Here is a 21,637-nt window from a genome sequence, read left to right as displayed (position 1 = left end):
GGAAAATGCTTTAAATATTTTTTTCTAAATTTTATTTTAGTTTTATGCAAATGTACTGATAGTTAACAAACCTCTTTATTTTCTACTGAGAATTGGTTTTCTAAATTTGCTGCAAATAGTGGATATAATTCTTTTCAACTTTGAATTAAACCTTGCGTTATCTGGGAAAGTGTAAATTATATTTTGTTTCCATTTATACATAGTAAAAAAAGGCATGTAAGTTTTAAACAAAACATTTGAAATTGGAGAACATTATTGTGCCTTAACATCTTTGATAATTTATTACACTAGATGTTAAATTCCAACTAAAATAAGGAAACAAAATAACAATTTTCACTTTAACAATTTTAAAATCTTTCAATCAACCTTAAAATATTTGTTATATTTAGAATGTAGGATTTAATTGTCTTGAGGAGGAGGTATATTCAGAAGTTATTGAAATACTGTATATTTAGACATTTCTAAAATCTGTTCAGTAATCTGGTATGCTCCATGGTCTCATGTTCTATGCTTTATATGCAAAAAACGTATGTTTAAAAATGTTACAATTGTGTAAAATATTTAACTTTTCATTAGTTTTGCAGAAATGTTTTTTTTCTAAATTCAAAGAAAGACATTTAATCATGCCATTTTTAAAAGCTTATAATTAGGTACTGAAACATTACCTTTTGTTTTAAAAAGATTCTTAAATATGTGGTTAGAATAATACAAAGATAGAAGGAAGTGGGAATATTTTATGTATTTTTAAATGCTCCTGATTTTCAAAATTTGGAATTTTAAGTGCGTCTTTTTGTCTTTCAGGACTTTGCCACCAGAGCGAAGTTAGCCGTTCAAAACATGATTCAGAAAGTTGGGTTTTTTGGGATACTAGCTTGTGCCTCAGTAAGTTCTATACTTCACATTAATGTTAATTTTACTGAACATATAAATGTTGGTTTATTTGTTGAATTCATAATATTACAATTTCCCATTGATGGTGAAAATGTACTTTTAGAGAGGCAGTTTAAGACAGTGATGACTGCACACTGTTCCGTCATACTGAACATTTTTATATACTTGTCTGTGAGTGGTTTAAATTCGTATTATACTTCCCACTGTCTGTAGTTAACCGAAATATAACACTTTTATTCTTATTTTTATTGGAAAACTAACTTTTTATAAGGCATGTTTAAATATCTGTAGTCATTATAACTGTAAATTGAATGGGAAGCTTAATACTGTCACAGAAATTTCAAAGTATGAAGAAGAGAGTGAGGAAACTGCAGCTGTTAAGAAGCAATATGTTTTAAAACATATTACACTTAGTCATGAATTGGCATAATTCAGATTTACTTGCCAGTTTTTAAGGGTTAAGAAAGCATATTGTGATTTGCTCTAACATGCCTTTGGCAGGTTTTTCATAGACCTTTTTTCCTAGATTGATTGTTAAAATAGAAGTTTGATGACCACCTAAGATAATCCTTTGCTGCATGTTAAAAACAAATTAAGACAAAATAATGGAGTATTTCATAATATTTGCTGATGATATGAAATAATAGTGTCCATCTTTCTGATAAAACTTCTGAAAATATAAATAAATTGTTAAACTATGTATAGGATATATGATGCTTCCCGTATTTAAAGTTATAATAATGGCCTGAAACATTTAGGTTATTTTGAAAACACATGTGATCAGGTTATCAGTCGTTCAGCTGGGGAACTGCTATTAGAAGGTTGAATTAATTTTCTCAAACTGTTGCAAGACTATTGCTGTTTCATAGCTATTGCTATTTAATTCTGCATGAATCTTGTCTGTAGTTGCCATGAATGTTCCTTGTAAACACCTAACTGATGTAGAATTATCAGAGCAGCAATGTGATCGATACCTGTTTTACAGATTCCAAATCCTCTGTTTGACCTGGCTGGAATAACATGTGGTCACTTCCTGGTTCCTTTCTGGACATTCTTTGGGGCGACTCTGATTGGCAAAGCCATCATAAAAATGCACATCCAGGTAAGAGGTGTCTGGGTTGTGAACATTTCCGTGCCTGAAACTCTTCCTCCACGTGTTACTAAAAAAGACTTAGGTGGTCTGCACTTTGTTAACAAAGCTCTTGCTACGCTTGGATACACTATTAAAATTTTAATGATGTCATTTTATTCTAACGGTGCTGTTTAGTGGTGTAATCTTATACAATAGATCAGCAGCATTTCATTTTCTGTAAACCCCCCGTACTTAGATATTACAAAAATAGTGATGGTTTCTGTGAATAATATTGAAAAGTTTGCTTTTATTCTTCAACCAACTCTGAATTGATCATTAATAATTACTGCTTCAGAGGGTCTAGTTCTGACTAATAATGTAACTTACTTGCTCATCCTGGCAGTTTCCAGTGTGATCCCCTGTCTCCTGAGTGAGTGGCCATTTTAGGAAACAGTTCTGTTTCCTAAGGCGTCCATTTTATAAGCTTTTGAATACACGGTGTGCATAAGGGTTCAGCAGAAACAGGACGAGAAAAACTTATTTGGCTTAATCTGACTCCTGCAGTCTGGGTAAGCAACAAGATGATACTTGAATCTTGGTTTGAACCAAAAAAATCACACAATGTCAAATGAGCGATCTTAAATACATAAATTAATGTGCCTCTCTTAGTACTCTTTAAAGGGAAATGCAGACAGTATAATAGGAGAGACTCAGATTAACACCATAGGAGTACTTTGTAATCCTAATAACAAAACTCGATATTCTTCCAAGGAAAAGCCTTTTCCTTAAATAAGTCGAAGAAAAAAATGCCCTCTTATTAAGGTGGACCTGGAATTCTTGCATCAGTACACACCTTTGTCTTTAGCTTTTACCTTACAGGTAGCCTATGACAAACGATCTGCCTTCAGTGAAGCATCAGAACAAGTTTGATCACACCTGTGTATCAACATTAAACAAAGACCTAGTATTGCCCAAAGTACATGCAGTGATGTGTAGATAATGATTTTGCCAGACGCGTGATATCATAAAAAGAAACAAGAAGGATATATACATAAAACACATAAAGAAAATAAGATGTGCTGTATTAAATGAACAAATTAGTTGGGAGATCATAGTTCTAAGAAAATCTAGCCTGAATTATACTTGAAATGTTTTACGCCTTTAGTCCCAAGGGTACCAGCTTCTGTGCTGGGTGTTAGGTGTGGTGCTCTTTGAGTAGGAAACAGACAACAAAGAACAGTATATTCCGCTCTGAAAAAACCTCACAGCTCAAAAATGGCTTCTGAATCTGCCTTTGTAGTATCGTCTTGTCTTCAAGGCAGTTCTGATATCTGTAAGAATTAAGATACTTTTTTGTTGATAATCACTAATTTCATATTCTAAAACTCGATGCTTTATATGCTTTTCGAATATCCTCAATAACTGTGTTGCACATCTTAGAAAAATACTGAAAACAGAATAGTAAATTAAATATATTAATAGAATTTCCCAGGTAAGGTTTACATTTAGCTGTATTGACAGAAACAAAGCTCTGTACTTTGAGAGCACCGTTTTGTCCTTGTGTGGGTATTTAATACTTAGTTAATTCCTAAGTAGTCTTTCACAATTGTATTTGATCTGGGATACAGGTGAGTATATATATATAGACAATGTGCCTTTTGTGAAAGTGACGCACTTCTGTTTCATTAAAGTATTTTTCACCGTTCGCATTACGCAATCTAGAACATATCTCTTTTCAAACGAAAGGACTTCAACATATTTTATCTCTAGGAGAAATAGGAGTGGAATTTACATAAAATGCTTACACGTCGCTTTTCTGTTTCACTTCGAATTGGCCGATTAAGCTCTAATAACACCTAAAAGATCCTTCCTTATCGTTGTACTTGACAGTTTTGTTAATGAAGTACAAAGTTTTGTTTTGTGAGGCATTTCAAGCATAAAATATCACCAAAACACACATTTATTTAATAAAATAGCTTTTAAGAGGTAATAATTATTAATGTAAGAATGACGCATTTACATATGTGAGCACAAATGACATATGCCAACATATTTGCATATATGAGTACAGAGCTTGCATACGAATAAGCTGCTAAGACATATTTAGCAATGTTTTCTATAAATCCACTTCTAATCATTACTAAGTATCCAAAAAATAAATAGGCAAATTCTAAAATGATCCAGTTTAGGGTAGGGTTTTCCACAGCTAATAGAAGTACACTCGCTTTTTAAAAAACTAAATACACATATAGCATGTTCTATATTAATGTGGTTTGAACTAGTATTATATGAGCTTTGGGTGAAATTGTATGACTTTGTATACTGTGTAATTGTAAATTGTTTACTGTGATGTTGCTTGTCACATGGATATTTGTTTTAATTAGGTATCAATTTTTGTATTAAGATATTTAATCTGTTTGAAAATTGAATAAAAATATTGACCACAAAATATGATTACCGGGCATGACACATATCTGATAGTGTACATTCTGGCTGAGTTATTATTTTATGTGAGAAGTGATTGGTTGCAGCCTTGCTTTCCTATGACAAAGCCACAGGTGATGTTCTTTGTCCCTGGATAAGGGTTTTCAAGGTTTCTTTTACTATGAAGCATGCATAATGTAAATCGATTGTCAAACTCCTAAATAGATCAGACACCTTTGTTCGATTATTGTCTACAAGGTAAATGTAAAAGTATATCACAGATATTTGAAATATCTGTGATTTACTGACTGAGTGTCATCGAGAGATAGACTGAAAATCGAAAGGGTCAAACAGCGGGTCTGTCATATTCGTTAGCTGGACTGAAGCTAGTTATAATGCTGAAAATATTGCCGTTCTCCTTCAGCTGATCTCGTGGAATTAATTCCTTACAGGTTTGTCAGGTTTTCAGAGATTGTGTCTTGTATTACCTCAAAACACATATGCACTGGTGGTTCAGTGTTACCATTAAATTATGAGTTTAGAGTCAAGAGCTCTATTATTAAAAATATTTTGTATTTCTTTATCAGTGTGTAATTAACCTTTACCTGTTTAATTTTAAGTATATAATTAATTATTATTATTATTAGTAGTAGTAGTATACATTTATCTTAGTACCATTTGCCTGGAATTCGGTTAATTTTAAAGAAATTATCACTACGATTTTGCTAGTTATATTCATGAGCATGCAAGAGCTATCCACTGTCAAACAAGCGTAGTTTAATTAACATTGTTTTTGCATTGTGTCCATTTGTGAATAACATTGGGAAAATTAGGGTTGCCAGTGCTTACGTCTGTAACCACTATCAGTCACAGCATCTCGAGGTAAAGCACAGGTTATTTTAATGGGAGTTTTGAAGTTACTTACCTGCAAACACATTTTATTTAAATGGAGAATACTCTGTTGAATATTTGTTAATTATCAAAATAGGTTTCTTGGCTTAACATTCATTTTCATTCTGCAATGTTTTCAGTTGCGGCCACTCATGGAAAAGAAGCCCACTGAAAAATTTAACTCAGAACAAGGAAGAGTTTCACAGCTGTCATAGTTTTGACAGGGTTCATAAGTGGGCTGATGTGTGAATTATTTTGATTTAGGGATACGTAAATCCTTTACCCTGTAGTAGCATATATTGATTAAAATACCACTTGCTAAGAATTAATCTGTTAGAATATGTTGTCAGTTCATCTGATGAAGACATTTTTCCCCTCACCCACCATAGATGCCAAACAAACAAGACTGATTGGGTGGAAAAGACAAAGATTGCAACTTTGCAGTTAACATAGTTCAATAGCATTTGCTTTGTTTTAATTACATTGTGTATAAAGTCTAATCAGACTTTTCTTTAAATTAAATTAAATAATCAGACAATTCTTTAAATAAGCATGTCTCTCCTTACAAGCCACCACTGGACAAAAACATGAAACATGTCCAGTATTTTTGGGTTGCTTTTCGTACGTCTCAGATTAATGATTTCTTCTCTAACATGACATTACATGACCTCAGGTTGCAATAATAAAAGGACATGGTCTCCTGCATTAGAAGGATGCATCAACACACAGCAGAAGGGAACAGCAGAAAAATATATTCGATTTTAAGAACTCTTCTTAATTCTTCATTCTAATGCTGAGGCTGTGATCAAGAGACAAAACCCTGAGCAGTAGTGATTGGGAAACAAATCTCTTCATTCTCATGAGGCCTGGCTGCGTATCTTGCAATGATGTTGCTGTTGAGTGGATTGCTTCCTCATGATGAGGCGTTGGTACTCTCGTTTGAGAATACACTGAGGCAAACAGTCCATAACATACTCAAGAGTGACTCCTAACTCGTTTGTCAGTCTGAAACCTCGAGCTCATGACTAATCGAATTCCAGACGAATGGGGAGTTTGTGTATGTCTTTAAACTGTGTTTATTTTTGCAGGCGGCTAGGGCAAGAGGTGTCTCACAAAACTAAAGTGGACTGTGATTTCATACCATGTCATTGATTTTCTTTATGTCTGTATGGGGTATTGGGATGGACAACCGGGGGGGTCGTTACTTGAGTTTGGAACAGCTGAAGTTGTGGGGGAGGGGGGGGTTGTGCAGAAGAGCTGTTGTGCATGTGTCATGGGGTAAATGAAAGGTCCTTTCAGATCCAATCACAGATGCTCAGTCTGTCAATTGCTTTTCTGCCCCCGTTTGGACAGTAAGCCTGGGTTTAGGTGGAGTATTAATAATCATACATTTATTGTTTCATTTCCCTTGACTACTTCTGACTGCATACTTTTTTTTTCCTCTTCCCACAGAAACTGTTTGTTATAATAACGTTTAGCAAGCACATAGTGGAGCAGATGGTGTCCCTAATCGGGTGAGTAATTTAACCACTGAGTAATATGTGCCCTGAGAAATGGAAAAGAAAAACAAGGTGGGCGGGCGGCCCTCTGACACGAAAGTGTTAATTGGAAATGATGAAGGCAAAAAAAAAAAACTTCTCCCCCCCTCTACAGCTTTGAGTTCTCCATCAAAACACATAGTAAGGGGTGTGTTCTCCCAACTCTGATCAGTTGGTTGACTGCAAGAAGATCTTACTATCGTGTCTGAGAAACATGAGATTTGTTCTGGTATGAAGCTGCAGTAGGCTTCATGCTCCCTCAGCCCTTTATTTTGTAGTATCTTAAGGCCAGTGGGCCAGTTGCATTAAGGTGGACTAATACCAAAGGCTTAGTGTGGTGTTACGTCAGGCTGCAGAAAGATGTAGTGTTAAGATGGCTGTATCTGTCTTTTCTTCGCTATGGTGTCCCTAGTTCGTTTTGCAGTGCGTTCTGGGAAATCTAAGATGTCTGAGAAGAGGCATAGCTGGGGAGTGTCACAGAGGGAGCGATATGAAGAAGTCCAAAATAGAACTTCCAGAGTCCAGAATAGTACTGGCTAGTTTCTGCGGCGAATTGGGCACGTGTTTGCCCTCCAGTGCACTGGCTTACCGTGCATACAGTGTGAATTAGAAATATGTGAATACAAGCCAGTTCTTCCTATAAATGGTTTTCTTCTGCGCAGTTTTTATAACACTATTTAAATGGACTGTGTTGCTCACCTTAATAAATGAAGAAGGTTACAAATGTCGAGGATCTAGCCCAATTGGTCGTTAGTAATAGCTTGATCAGAGGGTCTCCTCCTGTCATTTTTTTGAAAGAAACCAGAGTATTGAGTTCAACAACATGGCTGGGTAGCTTGTTCCATGCTCCCACCACCCTTTGGGTAAAACAGTTCCTCCTGTTCTCGGTTTTGACTACACATCACAATCCACCTAGTTTTCTCTTGCGAATTACATAGGTGGGGATTTCTTAAGATAAATAACTTGCACACAGGCAGAAGCATATTGAAATAGAAAGGTGGTGCAGTCTGTAAGGTAGTCATTCTGTGTGACAGACTTTTGTTTCAGTAGTGCAAGACAGTGACGTGAAGGTACCGCAGGTGCTACACCACAGCACATCGCAATTGAGAAGGTGATGCTTAAGTTAGAAACTGAATAATTAATTTAGAAAATAAACCACTTCTGGGAGCTGGGAAAAAAATTCACAAGTAGGCAAAGCATACCCAAGGTACAGATTTCTAAGTGATATATTAAATGTAAAGCAATTTGAAATAGATTAAATGTTTCTTTACACACCAATATATGAAATTATTTCAGGTTTTGTATTTTAGTAAGCTTCCATTTTCTCATGGATGTGCCAAAAGGCTGACTGAGACTGAGAGGCCATGGGTTCATTCAGCTCTTTTCATGGATCTAAACTGGCCCTGGGGTGAGGGCATGACCCCTTCTTAGGCTACGAACCAGTCTGTGTTATGTGCAGCTGATGATCGTGTATCAGACCAGTGTGAAGTGACTGCATGACGGCCGTATAGCTGTCGAGTCTGTGTGCCACGAGGCCCAGAGCAGGTTCATGGAGGTTTGTAGCAAGCAGAAAACTGGAGCAGCCATCCTTCACCTGCAGCTAAGTGTTGCAAGGTAACAACGGTCACAGCGTGTCACAGGCTAATTGCTTTAAGCATCTGGGCGCTCACCATGGGAAAATAAAATTCATTGCGAGGTGCCAGGAGCATGACTTTTTCTCCAGGCCACTGATGTGTGAGAGTTTTGATAAAGGACTGGCAGGGAGTCATAGATGCATCTCTTTGCGTCAGTGCCTCTGGTATGTGGTTTGTGGCTTGATTCATCTCAAGAAATACTACTGTCTTAAAGTTCAGGAAACTGCGAGTTATTGTGTTTCACAGTTTGAGAAGATGTAGTAGCCATGCAAGTAATAGCAGAGGTAGTAGTAGCCATAGATCTCACAGCAGGTGCTGTGGTTCTGGCAGTAGTAGGGGATTAGATCTAAACGTCTTGGTGGGTTACACTACAGTAGGAAACAGCCTTATCACCTGCTCTTGAGAGCAAGCAAAGATCAGGCTATTACATTTGAACCAGATTAGTGTCTGTATTGGTGACATAATGGCATAGTGGTTAGCGTTGCTGCCTCGCCTGGGTTCAATTACACACCTGGGGTGTTATCTGTTGGAAGTGTGCGTGTTCTCCCTGTGTTTGCTCTGGTTTCCTCCCACAGCCCACAAACTGGTAGATTAATGGGCTGCTGGGAAAATTGGCCCTAGGTGTGCGTTCATTTACTCTGCCCTGCGATAGACTGGTGTCCCATCCAGGGTGTACCCTGAATTTTTCCTTTTGCCTGCTGGGATAGGCTCCAGCGACCCTACGACCCTGAATTGAAAGAAGGGGTTAAAAATGGATGGATAGTGTCTGTACTTCATGCCACATCTGCATTGTTTCTCATTCCCCTGCACACAGAGTAAAATCCATCATGAGTAACATGGGCCCGGTATCATCTGATCTGCTGATCTGTGAAATCTCAGTTGGTGGGATTTCCAATATTAGACTTAACAACAGCAACACTGAAGGTCTGGTAATTGTCTGCAGACATGTCCTGTTGCAAAAACTGTTTTGTGGGAAAAAATGTTTTTGCTGTTTGGAATGTATCAGTCCAGTGAAGCCCTATAACTAGTAACCACTGTTTTATATTGTTATATGTGTTTCATATATAGCCACAAGTACAACGTGCATAGAAAACCTAAAAAGTGTCTTTTTGTGCATTTTTCTAGATTAAAGACAAGAGAAGGGTATTTGGCCATTCTTGCATGTTTGGTGTTTGGCTGCTGATAGTGTCTAACTGAAGACATTCAGTGCACTCTGTTCTAGAGCACGTCCTGATCGTTTGTTCAGTACATCCACACCTTTTAGTGTAACATAAAAAAACAATTTTAACAATTTTGCACAATTTCAAGCTTGCGGCTGTGAAAAATTGCCAAGAGGGGCATCCAATAGTGAAAACCTGTGGTAAAAAAATAAATTCAGTTCATGCTCTTGTTGAGCCAGCCATGTGTGTTTGTTGGTTTTGGAGATCTTAAAAAAGAAAAGTTTCTGTTTTTGTCAGAACCCGGTTTTTAAATTCCCCCTTTGACGTGTTTTTAACCGCCTGTTTCCTGCCCAAAGACCCTCTGCGTTCAAAGCTACCAAGAATTTAGCAAAAATGCAGCAGAGGTGGGTTAAGGGCGAATCCTAGATCAGAACACATTTGGTTTTCCTTCAATAAAAAGAAGAAATTCTCATTTTTTTTATTCCCATTAAATTGTATTTATTCTTTATCTATGAATCAAGGCATTTTTTATGGGGTATAATAACTTTTAGTGGAAGGAAGACAACATACGAATGTATCCACATTTGAAACCTGTCACTCATTCCTCCTTCCTTCTTCTATCCTTCAAATAAAATGGAGCAAGATACAGTCCTTGTCCCAGTATTGGTTTTAGTTGAACGTTTCTTGCTAACTAGTTTCCAAGAAATGACTTTTGCCCTGTATTCTCAAAGTTTACTTTACCTGGTGATCATGTATCCTAGTGTTCACTACAAGGGGGATTGTGGATGTATTTCTTTTAATAAGAAGAAGCTTTCTTTTAATGATAAACTGTGCTGCTTTACAGTCGGAAAACTCAGTAACTAAATCCACAGACGTACAGTGTGAGATCATATATCTGTATGTAAATGTTGGCTTTTCAAAAGGGATATAATAGTTCACAACAGAGAACTGGTCTTTTATTTTTTATTCAGTTTTCTGCTTGTCATTTTTTTAGCCAAATTATTTTTCGCAGCTCTATTTTTGTCGTAAGTTCCATACGTCTTGTGTGTGCATACACAAGCTCGTTACGGTAGCAGATTTCATCCCTTTTGCGCACAAAATGTATCATCTTTGTTTTTTTTTATATGAATGATTCCCAAAACGTGCAGTTGTTTGCAGTTCAGAAGATGGAGGAGTAAACAGAGAGAACATTGTCATTAATGTGGTCTTTGTCCAGGGTAGTAGAAATTTGAATTTTAAGCAGTAATCACATTCCTGCTTTAACAAGTCAAAATTTAAATCTAAAGGAAAAGCATTAACAAATGTGTCAGAACTAAAATGGTATTTACTTTGTATTCTTTTATAATGGAGTAAGTCTTTGTATTGTTTTTAAAAACCCCATTGCGTGACTGATGATGGATAATTTAGGACCTCAAATGGATGCTTAAGAACTACAGCCGCAGCAAAAAAAAAATGCTTTTGATATTCCGTTTTATAACATACACACCGAGTTCATAAATCATCTTTTTATATAGGAGGGGAAAGTACAATTTTCGCCAAACTGTAGTTCACCCCACACACCTCCATAAAACAAGTAATGACATTTTTCTGAGTGGATTACTGTTTTGAATCATACACTTCAGAAAATTGGAAGCAATTTAAAATTAATAAAAACTGATTCACCAAAGAGCACATAAAACAAATAAGGAGTCCGTACTACTGTACTACTGTACTACTGTAAACCCTTTCACAGGGATTGTTATAAGACTGAATTGGCACTCTGTTTTTGTCAGCTCCATATCCGTTTAAAAAGCCACTTGCAGCCTCCATCTTTGGGTACTTATGAGCACACCAGTACTATCTTTGTGCCATTGGAACTGCAGGCCTGCCACTTGACATCGTCTTGATTGCTTTCCTGTAGCTATGTGTATGAATAAGAAACGTCCACAGTCAATTGTCACACCGTAAGCAAGGTGATTCTTAATGTCATCACAGCCGACATGAAGGAGGAGAAAAGGCGATGTTTAAACATTCAATCGTAATTTTTGGGTGCTACAAGCATATTTCAGAAGGCTGTGACTGCTAAACAGGACAAAGCCCTCTCTTTTACATTCACCCTCTTAAGCTGCGCGCGTGTGCGCACGCACACACGTTATGAAATCAGCACACATAGGAAATTGAACTGCACACCAAAAATTAAATTCCCCCCCAAAATATGCTGATGATAAAACAAACAATGACGTCAATTGAAAATTGCTAAATTGACCACATGAGACTGGCTGCAAGAGGCCCAACTTGGCTGTGTGCATTATTATTGCTACTCGATCATTGATATCCGTGCTCTTGTAGTCTCGAAGCTCACTGCTCATGCACGCTCCACACTCAGTCTCTATGCCTGGGCTCATTGAATCACTCTGTCCCAGTCTTTTGGATCTCTATACACAAAATAATTTCAGGTTTACAGTTTTACATACACCCAATTTAGTGCGCACACGTTTTTGTCAGTGGGGAAAAAATGTACACAACTTTAAATTGTTTTGCGCACACAGGCCTTTAAAAATGAGGGGGAACATTGACATTCACCAGACTTGAACCTAGCAGATGAACATTTTTAGGGGCATTTTGTTAATGCGGAGTTATATGATGCCGTTTATTCCAGTTTCCAGGTGCATGTAACCAGATTAAAGCGCTTCCCCATGTCAGGCTAACGGCTCACCTCTGGAGTTATTTCACCATTCACGACACAGGCCCGTCACAAGCCTCTGTTCACATCAGGAGGAAGAAATCTCTATGGATCCAAAAGATCATCATCCTGAAACAGATATTAAAATAGTTTCATTTTCCTCTGCACATTCTTTTAAATATTTCAAAAACAAATCTGCATCACTCACTAGCTAACTTTTACTCAAAGGATCTTGGAAAATAACCTTTTTTTTCTGGATCTGATGGATGTGGTAATGTAAATTATTAAAACACTTTTAGACTGCTTTGCCGGTCCTGAAAAGGAGATTCAATTAATCTCGGATCATTCAAGTTAAACCACATTATTTTGCCTTAACCATTTCTCAACTTTAATTGCATTCAGCATTCAATCAAAAGAATCCTGGTGTGAAAATTAATGTGTAATTTTTTGTATTTAGAAATAAAGCTGTTTTGCTCTTCACCCTGCTCACTTCTGACACAATCATCATTCCTGCCTTAACACATATATATCTGCCTTCACAACCTGCCAGAGATTCTTTCATTAGTCATTGAATCTTTTAAACAGTCTAATCTGCATAAAGTTGCGTCAGATATAAAAACAGGAGATATTTACATTGTATTAGTAATTATATGGTAAAAGTCAACTTCTGGTAATAAGTCACCAGGAGTCTTGTTTTCAGTTTAAATGGTAAGCAATATTTTTCTCAAGTACCCTGCCAAAGTATTCCAAAAATATCTATTTAAAAATGATGATCTCTATTGTATGGCTTTGGATGAGTTAAGAACATTTTTGTGGGCATTTAGAGTGGACGGCATTCTGTTACATTTTTGTCCTCTCAGGAAATTTAATAAGGTTTTATTTTTAATATATTAAGGGAATTTAAAGTGATTCTCAGAAAACATAGACAGTGAGACCTTTATGACAGTGGCTCATAGTCAACTGTAATAAGAAAGCTTCTGGTTTCCACTTAAAATGCTATTTTTTTTAGAAAAGAGAAATGAATATGAACGGTGACTTTCTGGCCAGAGTTAACACCGGTTCAGGATGTTGCATGTTGAGGAGGATTATCCTGTTTGTAAATTAACAAATAAGCGCTTCTGTGCTCCTTTATTTGGTCAGCTCTGGTGACTTGATTTGCAAAGTTCCTTACTAGCATATTTCCTATTTAAATGATGGCAAAGGGGTTTATTCTAAACAAAGGAGAATATTTTAGATTGTGTTAACATGCATAATAATAAGGTCTATTGTGTTCCTTAGGACTGACCTCTTTGATATGAATGGGAACGAAAGGAACATAATTTGTAATATTTTTTCCAACATCTGTAGTCTATCATACATTTTACAGGTTATTTATTTCAGCAGTTCTCCTTACTTATTTCTGCATCCTCAAGTTAAAAAATGGCTTGCTTTCTGGTCCAATCTGACTGTCAGCCTGTACTAATGCTTCAGCCTTCTCAAAGAAATGCAAGCGAATGACTCCCATTAACTAAATTTATGTTTTTTAAATGAAGAGATATTGGAATTCTGTCATTGGCATGGAATTTTAGACCGATTTTTGCTCAGAGCACAGTGGAAAAATGACTGAATAAGCTATTGGAAAAATAATCTCAGGAATAGCACTTTCATTTTTGCACAAAGATGACTTTGAGTAAAATCTAATACCTTTTTGACCTGGCTGAAAAGAAAAGCATCTGTTTTAGGAAGGAGCTAGGAGACCAATAAATCACAAAAAAAAGATTGCTAATTTTTTATTTTGTTTGAACCTAAGTAAAAAAAAAACATTGATTGTTAAGTTTAATTTTTTACTGTAACTTCTTTAATGTCTTAAGTTTGATCTTTTGAGAGTTCATATTGATGGAGTACCTATGTACAGTGGAAATCCATTAGTTTGTGGGACATTGAGGAATAATACTGTGTGTGAATACACAGTCTATAGCAAAATGGGGTGTGGTCCCTTTGGAGAGCAGAGTACATACAATATGCAAAAACAGTATTATAAATAATGTTTACTGAAGAAAGCTTTAAATGAGTTTGCCGCCTTCTCGGTTTCAAATTCCAAAGTGATTTAAAATTATCAATTTCTGTTTTAGGCCTGACATGACTGCAGATATACTGCAAGGTATTTGTGAAAATAAATACTGTAGGTTTTACTTGTCAGTTATGTCAGTTCGAGTGTTTGTGGGCAATCGAAGCAGTGGTTTAAAGACAGAGGGGCAGGCTGGGTTCTGCTGTGTATATTTCTGTTCTAAAACAGTGTCGATTTTTAAAATAATATCACTTTTCTATGAAAAGTAATATTTCTTAAGTGTTCTACCAGTGGTGATTCATAAAGATGTAATAAACCAATAATAAGGAGAAAATGATTGAGGATGAAAAGGAATTACATGAACTGTAAATTCAGTACAGTGCCTTTAAAATGTTTTTCTTTTAATATTTCTCTCTATAACTAAAATTAGATATTTCTTGTTTAGATTTTTAGCCAGACAGATGAGCCAGGCAAAAGGGCTCATCTGTTTTCACACCTTTCTTTTGTCCCATTGTTACAGCTAATGAAAATGATACATTTTTGGTCGCCTCCTGTGTTATTCATCTCTGACACATTTGTGTTTTCTGTCCCGTGTCTCAATTTGACCGTTTTCCCAAAAATCACCCAGAGAGAGCTCTGGTAACCAGGATATAGTCCACTGCAAGGAAGCCATGCAGAACTGTTTGGCTTGCAAAGGAAAAAGGCATGATGGCTTTAGTGTGAAAACTGAAAAAAATCTGCTGAAATTTGATTTTGCACCTCTAAAAACCAGATGAATTTTTCTGCACAGATATAGAATTTTAAATATATTGGAATGATGACTGATGAACTCCTAAATGCATTGTTATTAATCTGAATGATCTTTTCTCTCTCCATTTTTCACATAAAACCATCAAAACCCATGACCTCATTGTTGGGATCTTGACATTAAAAAAAGTAGCATCTATATAATTATCCTCAATTGACAGATCATTTACTGTGTGAAGGGACTTAAGCCTCCCTCTTAGTGTTCTGTGGCAGGACCCATAGTGACCAGTGTGGGTTCCAGCTTTATTTGTCACACTATTAAATTTGTTACATGCCTGTCGATGAAATGTCTGAAAATATTAAAATATACAGAATCATAAAGAAGATAAAGCAGTTTGTTTAAAATCTGTTACCTGGAAACAAATGGTGTTATTTGGTTATTTATACTTTAAATAGCTTTAAATAGAGCTATTTAGAGATATTTATGTTGCATAGAAAGATAATACTTTATGTTCCTCCTTAAATAATTTAATTGTTAGAGTTATGTGCTTTATGTACAGTTATGTGCTATGATTGCAACTACAGTACTTGATTTGTTCTCGTGTTTTCTATTCTAGGGGTGTGTTATAGTGAATAAGAGTATTTTCCCAAAAAATAAGGTAACAGAGGGCTTTTGGGTCAGTCATCTATAGTCTTTCTGGTTAAAGAATCCAGTGGCTGAAAAAACAGATGACAATCATGATGCTGTTCCAAGCATTTTGATCTAAAGCGAATTTCTCTCAGTATTTTCTGAAGAAAGACTTGTAAAGTGTTAATGGTAGAAGTCTTCCAAAACACCTGGAATTCCAACATGATTTATTTCTTTTTTTTTTAAGTTGAGGGAATTGAGCATGAGAAGAAATAAGGCATACCAGAATAGGGCAGGCACACTGTTTCTCCTCCGTATATAGAATGTGTTTAAAAAATAAAGAAAAAACAGAAAAGAAATCATTATGGTCTGTTTATGTAATTCTCGCACTTTGGGGTACAGTAGTTCTAATGTAAAGTTTGGCATTATTGGGTTACAGTAGAGATTTACTTGGATTTATTTTAAAACTACAGTAGATTGATACTTTGACTAGATTAAAGTTAGGTTTCATCAGAAAACTGTTCTGAATAGGATTTGATCATTTTCTGCTATGTGTAGTTCTTTTACAGATAAAAGTGTAAAATAAAATGTGATGCAATATGAGGCTTTATTAAAATGTGAATAAACCAATTGTCAAACAACTAAGGATTTATGATACTTTTTATAAGATTAAATGCATTAATTAATATGCAAAAAGCATGTGTGTATGTTTTTTTTTTACCTGTTAAACTGCTGTGCAAATTAGTGAACAGTATTTTAGGAAAGTCTTTCCTGAATTGTGAGCAGGTTCCCATTGCTTTTCAATTTAAGATTTCAAAAATCTGTTTTTCGAGTTCTTCGATTTAAAAATTTTATAAAAAATATCCACAAAAAGTGTTCAAGCACTACAAAAATTCTGTAGGCAAGAAATAAATGATTATTACCTGAAAATAGTTTGTCAGTTTAGAATTTTGTTATTGCAGTGCATGGAATCAAAGTACTTTTAAAACATGCTAGTGTTTTAACTTTTTGTGTGTGTACAGTACATGCATACACTCTCTTATATAAAAGTTTGTTTGATGTGTTTGCTGCCTTTAGAGTGGCCCACATTATAGTGGAGATTTGGGTAGCTATTAGAAATGTTTTGTGAGCAGTTGTGAGTCTGGTTTTAGTAAGAGTGTACTCAAGGCAGTAAAACCTGTGATGTGCATTTGGAAGGACAAGGTGCAAGCATCATTGCACTGCTTCTGTTTCTGTGCCTCCTTGAATCAAACTCTTCTCACTATCGAAAGCGGGAACTTTCACTCACAGTCATTTGTGGCAACACCAAGCTGTTTGCAAAGCGTGTGCAGATTTTCACCCAACACTGTACTGTATGTACTGTAGATTCTGGTTTACGGGATCGGTTGTGAAATTGAGCATGGTCTAGATCTCAGGTGTGTTCTTTATTCCTATGACATTCTTGTTATTTAGCATTTATTGGCATCTGATAGGTTTCTTGTTAGTATTCTCACTGAAACCAATTAGCAAATCAAAATACCAGTTCATGTAGATTCTTGTAGGTAATTTGTTTTGTAGTAAACTGCAGCTTTGCTTTGCAAATAGTGCAAATAGTGAACCTTTACAAGGTTCTAAAAGACTGAAAAATAACATTTTATCTTCAGATATTATCCTTTAATGCACATATAGGTCTGTGTCTTCTGTTTACAGACACTCCCTTTAGGTCCTGCAGGACTATTGTAAATATTGAATATGAGAGCTGTAAATCCTGATGTACTGTTTTAGAACAGTTATGTGGAGAATAATGGACCCATACCGTTAATCCAAATCTACGTTCATACAAGAAAGTGTGAGCGAAGGACTGGGTATTTATCAAAAATGTTATTTATTTCAGTATTGTGCAATGTGGAAGGGGGTTTAGGAGAAGCAGGCTTTTTACAATAGCTAGGAAAACTGTTGCGGATGCTGATTCATACGGATGTGTCCAAAACAGTCTCGAAAAAGGTTCTTCGATCACTAAGACACTGAGGACTGACCGGATGACCTCTTAGGAGAGAAATGGCCTCTTCTCGCTCATATCCTTTTGGACACTCTCAAGTTGTTTGTGAGGAAGTCGTTCTTTTTGCGATTGTTCTTTCTGTAGTAACGTGGCTTATCATTCCTGAAACATGTGCGTGTCAAAGCTTAATCACAAATGAGATTTTAAATGAGACCGACTCTCCCTCCCTCTGCACAGCTCAGCATCTGAAGCGTCCAGTAACTGCTCGCTGCTCCTAGCACCGAATGGCCAAGGATTTTAGTAGAACCTGGAGATTATATTTAATATGACTGGGAAATAACTGAAATAATAACTGGCTGCCACAGCAGGCACACCCACCCCTGGCAGTGGGCACCAAAGGGTAGTGTTTGGCTGTCCGTCCCAGCAGACCTGCAAAGATAAGAACCACTTCCAAAAATGACCTCATCTCTCCCCCCCCCCCCCCCCCCTACTTTTGTTTAATTCTTTTTTTTTTTTTAAGCAATGCAGTCTGAGTCTGCCTGTGCAGACAGATGGCTAAAAATTGAGATGTGATTTACTCCCTGGTTTGGAGAGTTGTATCCGAGACAGTAGTCATGTTTATGCGATGAAGTCATAGGGAGGAATCCTGATTAACAAAAAGATCGTGGCATACTGGGAGGCAGGGGGAAGCAAGCCTGGATAAAACCAACAGCATGCAAAGAATAACCCCTGAGGTCCAATTTTACCTCATTTTATTTTGGTATTATTTACTTCACCCTGTTTACTTCCAGAATTGTAGACTTCCAGTGTGGTACATTAAACATTAATGTACCATTCCACAGTGTGTTCAGAGCTTGGCCAAGACTCAGAGTTTAATTTGGAATCTGTTTCTTAAGTTGTAGTTTGGTTTGGTATAGTTTACAGTATGCCGTGTGTTGTAAGCAACAGCGCATTAGTACTGTGTGACTACAGAAGGAGCAGGAAGGAAGTCTGTTATGTTTTTCTATGTTTTTAACATCTGTAGGGAACATACTTGGTCAAGATGGTCATATTTAATATATATACAAAACATAAAGGTATTTGTATCTGTTGGGATAACAGTGATCATGAAAAGGCTTAAAATGTACAATGTGTATTCTGACTACACAAAAATCAGACTCTGCTGATGCTACCTATCTTGTCCCAGGTCAAGCTGATTTTGATAAATCTACTTTTTTAGTTTGGCATTGTTTTATTAATGTGTGGTTGACATTAGTAAAACATTTTGAGGAGGGCTTTAGTTCTTGTGTATTCCCGGGTATATTCTGTTTTCACAGAGCAAAGACTATTGTGTCTCATGTCTTTTTCCTGTAGGGAGAAGTATTTTCTTGGGTATAAAGTGACAAGATCCTGCGAGTAATTCTTATATCAAACTACTAATCCTTCACAATTTAATTTTTCCCGAGAAGACGTTTCCTCTTCTTGCCACTCAATATACCAGCCTCCCTGCCTATCGTTCTTGTCTGATCTATGAGAGACATTTGTATTGATATTTGATTTTTTTCCCCTTTACATTTGAATTTGTCAGTTTTCAAGCCTGAAAGCAATTTACCTTTCATTTCGTGTGAAAGCACTAACAGATATAAAGACATTTTATTTTCATAAAAGATGAGGGGTTACAACCCATCTAGCTCCTTTGGTTGCTAGTAGTTAATGAAGTTTGGGATTTCATTAAGCCATTTCCTTAAAAAGAAACCAGGGTAAGGACTTCTTCAGCATGCCTGGGTAGCTTGTACCACACTCCCACACCTCTTTGTGTATAGAAGCACCTCCTGTTCAGTTTTCTCTGACTTAAAAAGAGGCCATTGGGTTGACTTTGACTATTTGATTTTTCTTAGTAAAATAGGCTTACTTGTTATTTTCTGTCTGGAGTCAGAAACTTAACCCACTGTTACAGAATGTGTATTTACAAGATTGACACAATGGCTTTAGAAATAATACCTGAATTTAAATGTGCTCACTGTTCTGTTCTAAAAAGCATCCTTATTCTTCCTCTGTTCAGTATATAAGAAGGCAGTATATAAGGTTTGACAGCATGGCTTTGTCCCGGCTCCCAGTGCTTTTGTCCGTGGTTTTATACATACTTGTACACATGTCCAGTTTGTATTAATTGTCTTCTGTGTTCAAGGCTAAAAAGAGTTGAGCAAATGATCTTGAGTGTGTATTGCCTGCAATTTTAGAATCAATCTTTTATGATTAATTCCTTCTGAAAATTTAATATTCACTTTCATATGGTCCCTTTATATCTGTTGCTTGTTCAAAGACTATCAAGACAGAGAAGCATGTTGGCTATTCCCTAGAATTCTGTTCTGTGTAGATTATTGTAAAGTTGAGTATTTGCTCCCTCACCCTACATGTAAGAGTTGATCAATTGTTACTTTATTTCTTTTGGTTGTTAATGGGTGTCACATACGCAATCTTGAAGTAAATGAGTGTTCGCCTTGTTCTAAGTGATTCTTGAGTTTTATTAACTCTTCCAGCAATCAAGAAATGAATAACATCTGTTTTTTAAGTACATTTGGTAGTATACTATGAGGCCATGGTGATTATTATGGAGTGCTTATGATTTCTGCAATGCCTCTGCTTTTCTGTACCAATGATATTCAATATGAAAATGTCTTTTTTGACCATGAAGGAGGTTGTCCTTTTCTTCCTCCATAATGAATGGAATATTTATTCATTTATTACATCAGTCATTTCCTTTTCATTGTCTGAAAGTTTCCCATTTTGTTTTCGTCACCGAGACACCGTCCTGATGGAATCACCTCGTTTAGACGGGCGATTTGAAACTGCTGACACATTGTTTTGATTTGGTCTTAATTGGGAGCAAATGTGAGACAAGGAAAAGCAAGCTGTTTAGTTTATTCTCTCCCATGTAACATAATTGGGGGCTTCTCTTCTTCTTTTATCTTCTTTTATTCAGTTTATCTGAATTCAGAAGTAGCAGACAGATCTTTCAACATAATTGACTGCATGGGATAACTTGTAAACACGTGCAGAAGACTTGCTTTAGTAGTTCATATGCTGGTTAGCTACTGTAAATGGCAGACTTGTACAGAGGTGGCTTCAGTGTGTGGGGTTAGTTTGATTGAGACAAAAGTCTAAGGTCCATTCTGACTCATCATGAATGGAATTTGGTCTCAAGGAAGTGAATGGTTAAATAATGTGAGAATCTTTTATCTGTAACAGGAAATGACAGCTCATTAAAATACTAACCGTTGAAGGCTGTTTAGATGTCTGCAAAGAAAATTAACCATTTAAAAAACTGCACAGTTTCCTTTTTTTCAGGGACTGAAAGGAAGGGTGAAGGGAGTGTGTGTCTGTGAGAGGAGGGGGAATGTTTAAATTGTATATTTTTAAATTTAAACTCCTGCCCCCGTGACTAGATCTTCAGTTAAAGCTAAAAAAAAAATTCCCTCCAAAATGAGCACGCTGTGGTGGCCGTTTTTTTTTTTAATTGTAGTTGTGCTTCCTCTTTGCTGCAATTCTGCAGTTTGATTGGAAATCTCTGCCATGCCATTCACTTTTATCAGCTTTCTGTGGTCCTGTTCTGCACAGAAGGGCTTCGATACAAACTGCTGCTGAAAAGCAGATATCCGCTTATCAGAACTGCAGAAATTGCGCGCGTGCATTTGTTTTTGAGAGCTGTTTTTTGCTTTTTGCCATGAGGGATCGTGGCTTCAGATGTGTCACCATGTTTTCTTTCACCCAAACTTTTATTTTTTTATTTTTTTTTGGGGGGGGTGAGGGAATCGAGTGAATCATTTTTAGTTTGTTGTGAATTTATCCTTTTGTGTTTGAAGCAGGAGGTAGACAGAAGGAAGGGATGTGTCAGCCTCTGGTGGCGTTCAGGCCTGGGAGATTAGACTCCCTCAACAGCATTAGGCACTTCGGCCACCCCCCACCTCCCCCCCCTCCCAATTTCT

At 36.5% G+C, this 21,637-nt stretch overlaps 1 protein-coding gene across 2 annotated transcripts in view; it reads left to right on the top strand.

Moving 5' to 3' along the window:
* The window catches only part of vmp1 (vacuole membrane protein 1), a 70,460-nt gene that overhangs the window by 42,091 nt on the left and 6,732 nt on the right, over window positions 1-21,637 (top strand). For both annotated transcript variants that reach the window (XM_006640856.3, XM_015367448.2), the window contains exons 8-10: window positions 802-882; window positions 1,877-1,993; window positions 6,731-6,792. In XM_006640856.3, the coding sequence (XP_006640919.1) occupies window positions 802-882; window positions 1,877-1,993; window positions 6,731-6,792 (260 nt within the window). The remainder of the gene's footprint in view (window positions 1-801; window positions 883-1,876; window positions 1,994-6,730; window positions 6,793-21,637) is intronic.

Source organism: Lepisosteus oculatus, chromosome 26, assembly GCF_040954835.1.
Source record: "Lepisosteus oculatus isolate fLepOcu1 chromosome 26, fLepOcu1.hap2, whole genome shotgun sequence".
NCBI lineage: Eukaryota > Metazoa > Chordata > Actinopteri > Semionotiformes > Lepisosteidae > Lepisosteus > Lepisosteus oculatus.
Note: the sequence above shows the minus strand (reverse complement) of the source record. Positions and strands in the feature narration are given on the sequence as shown.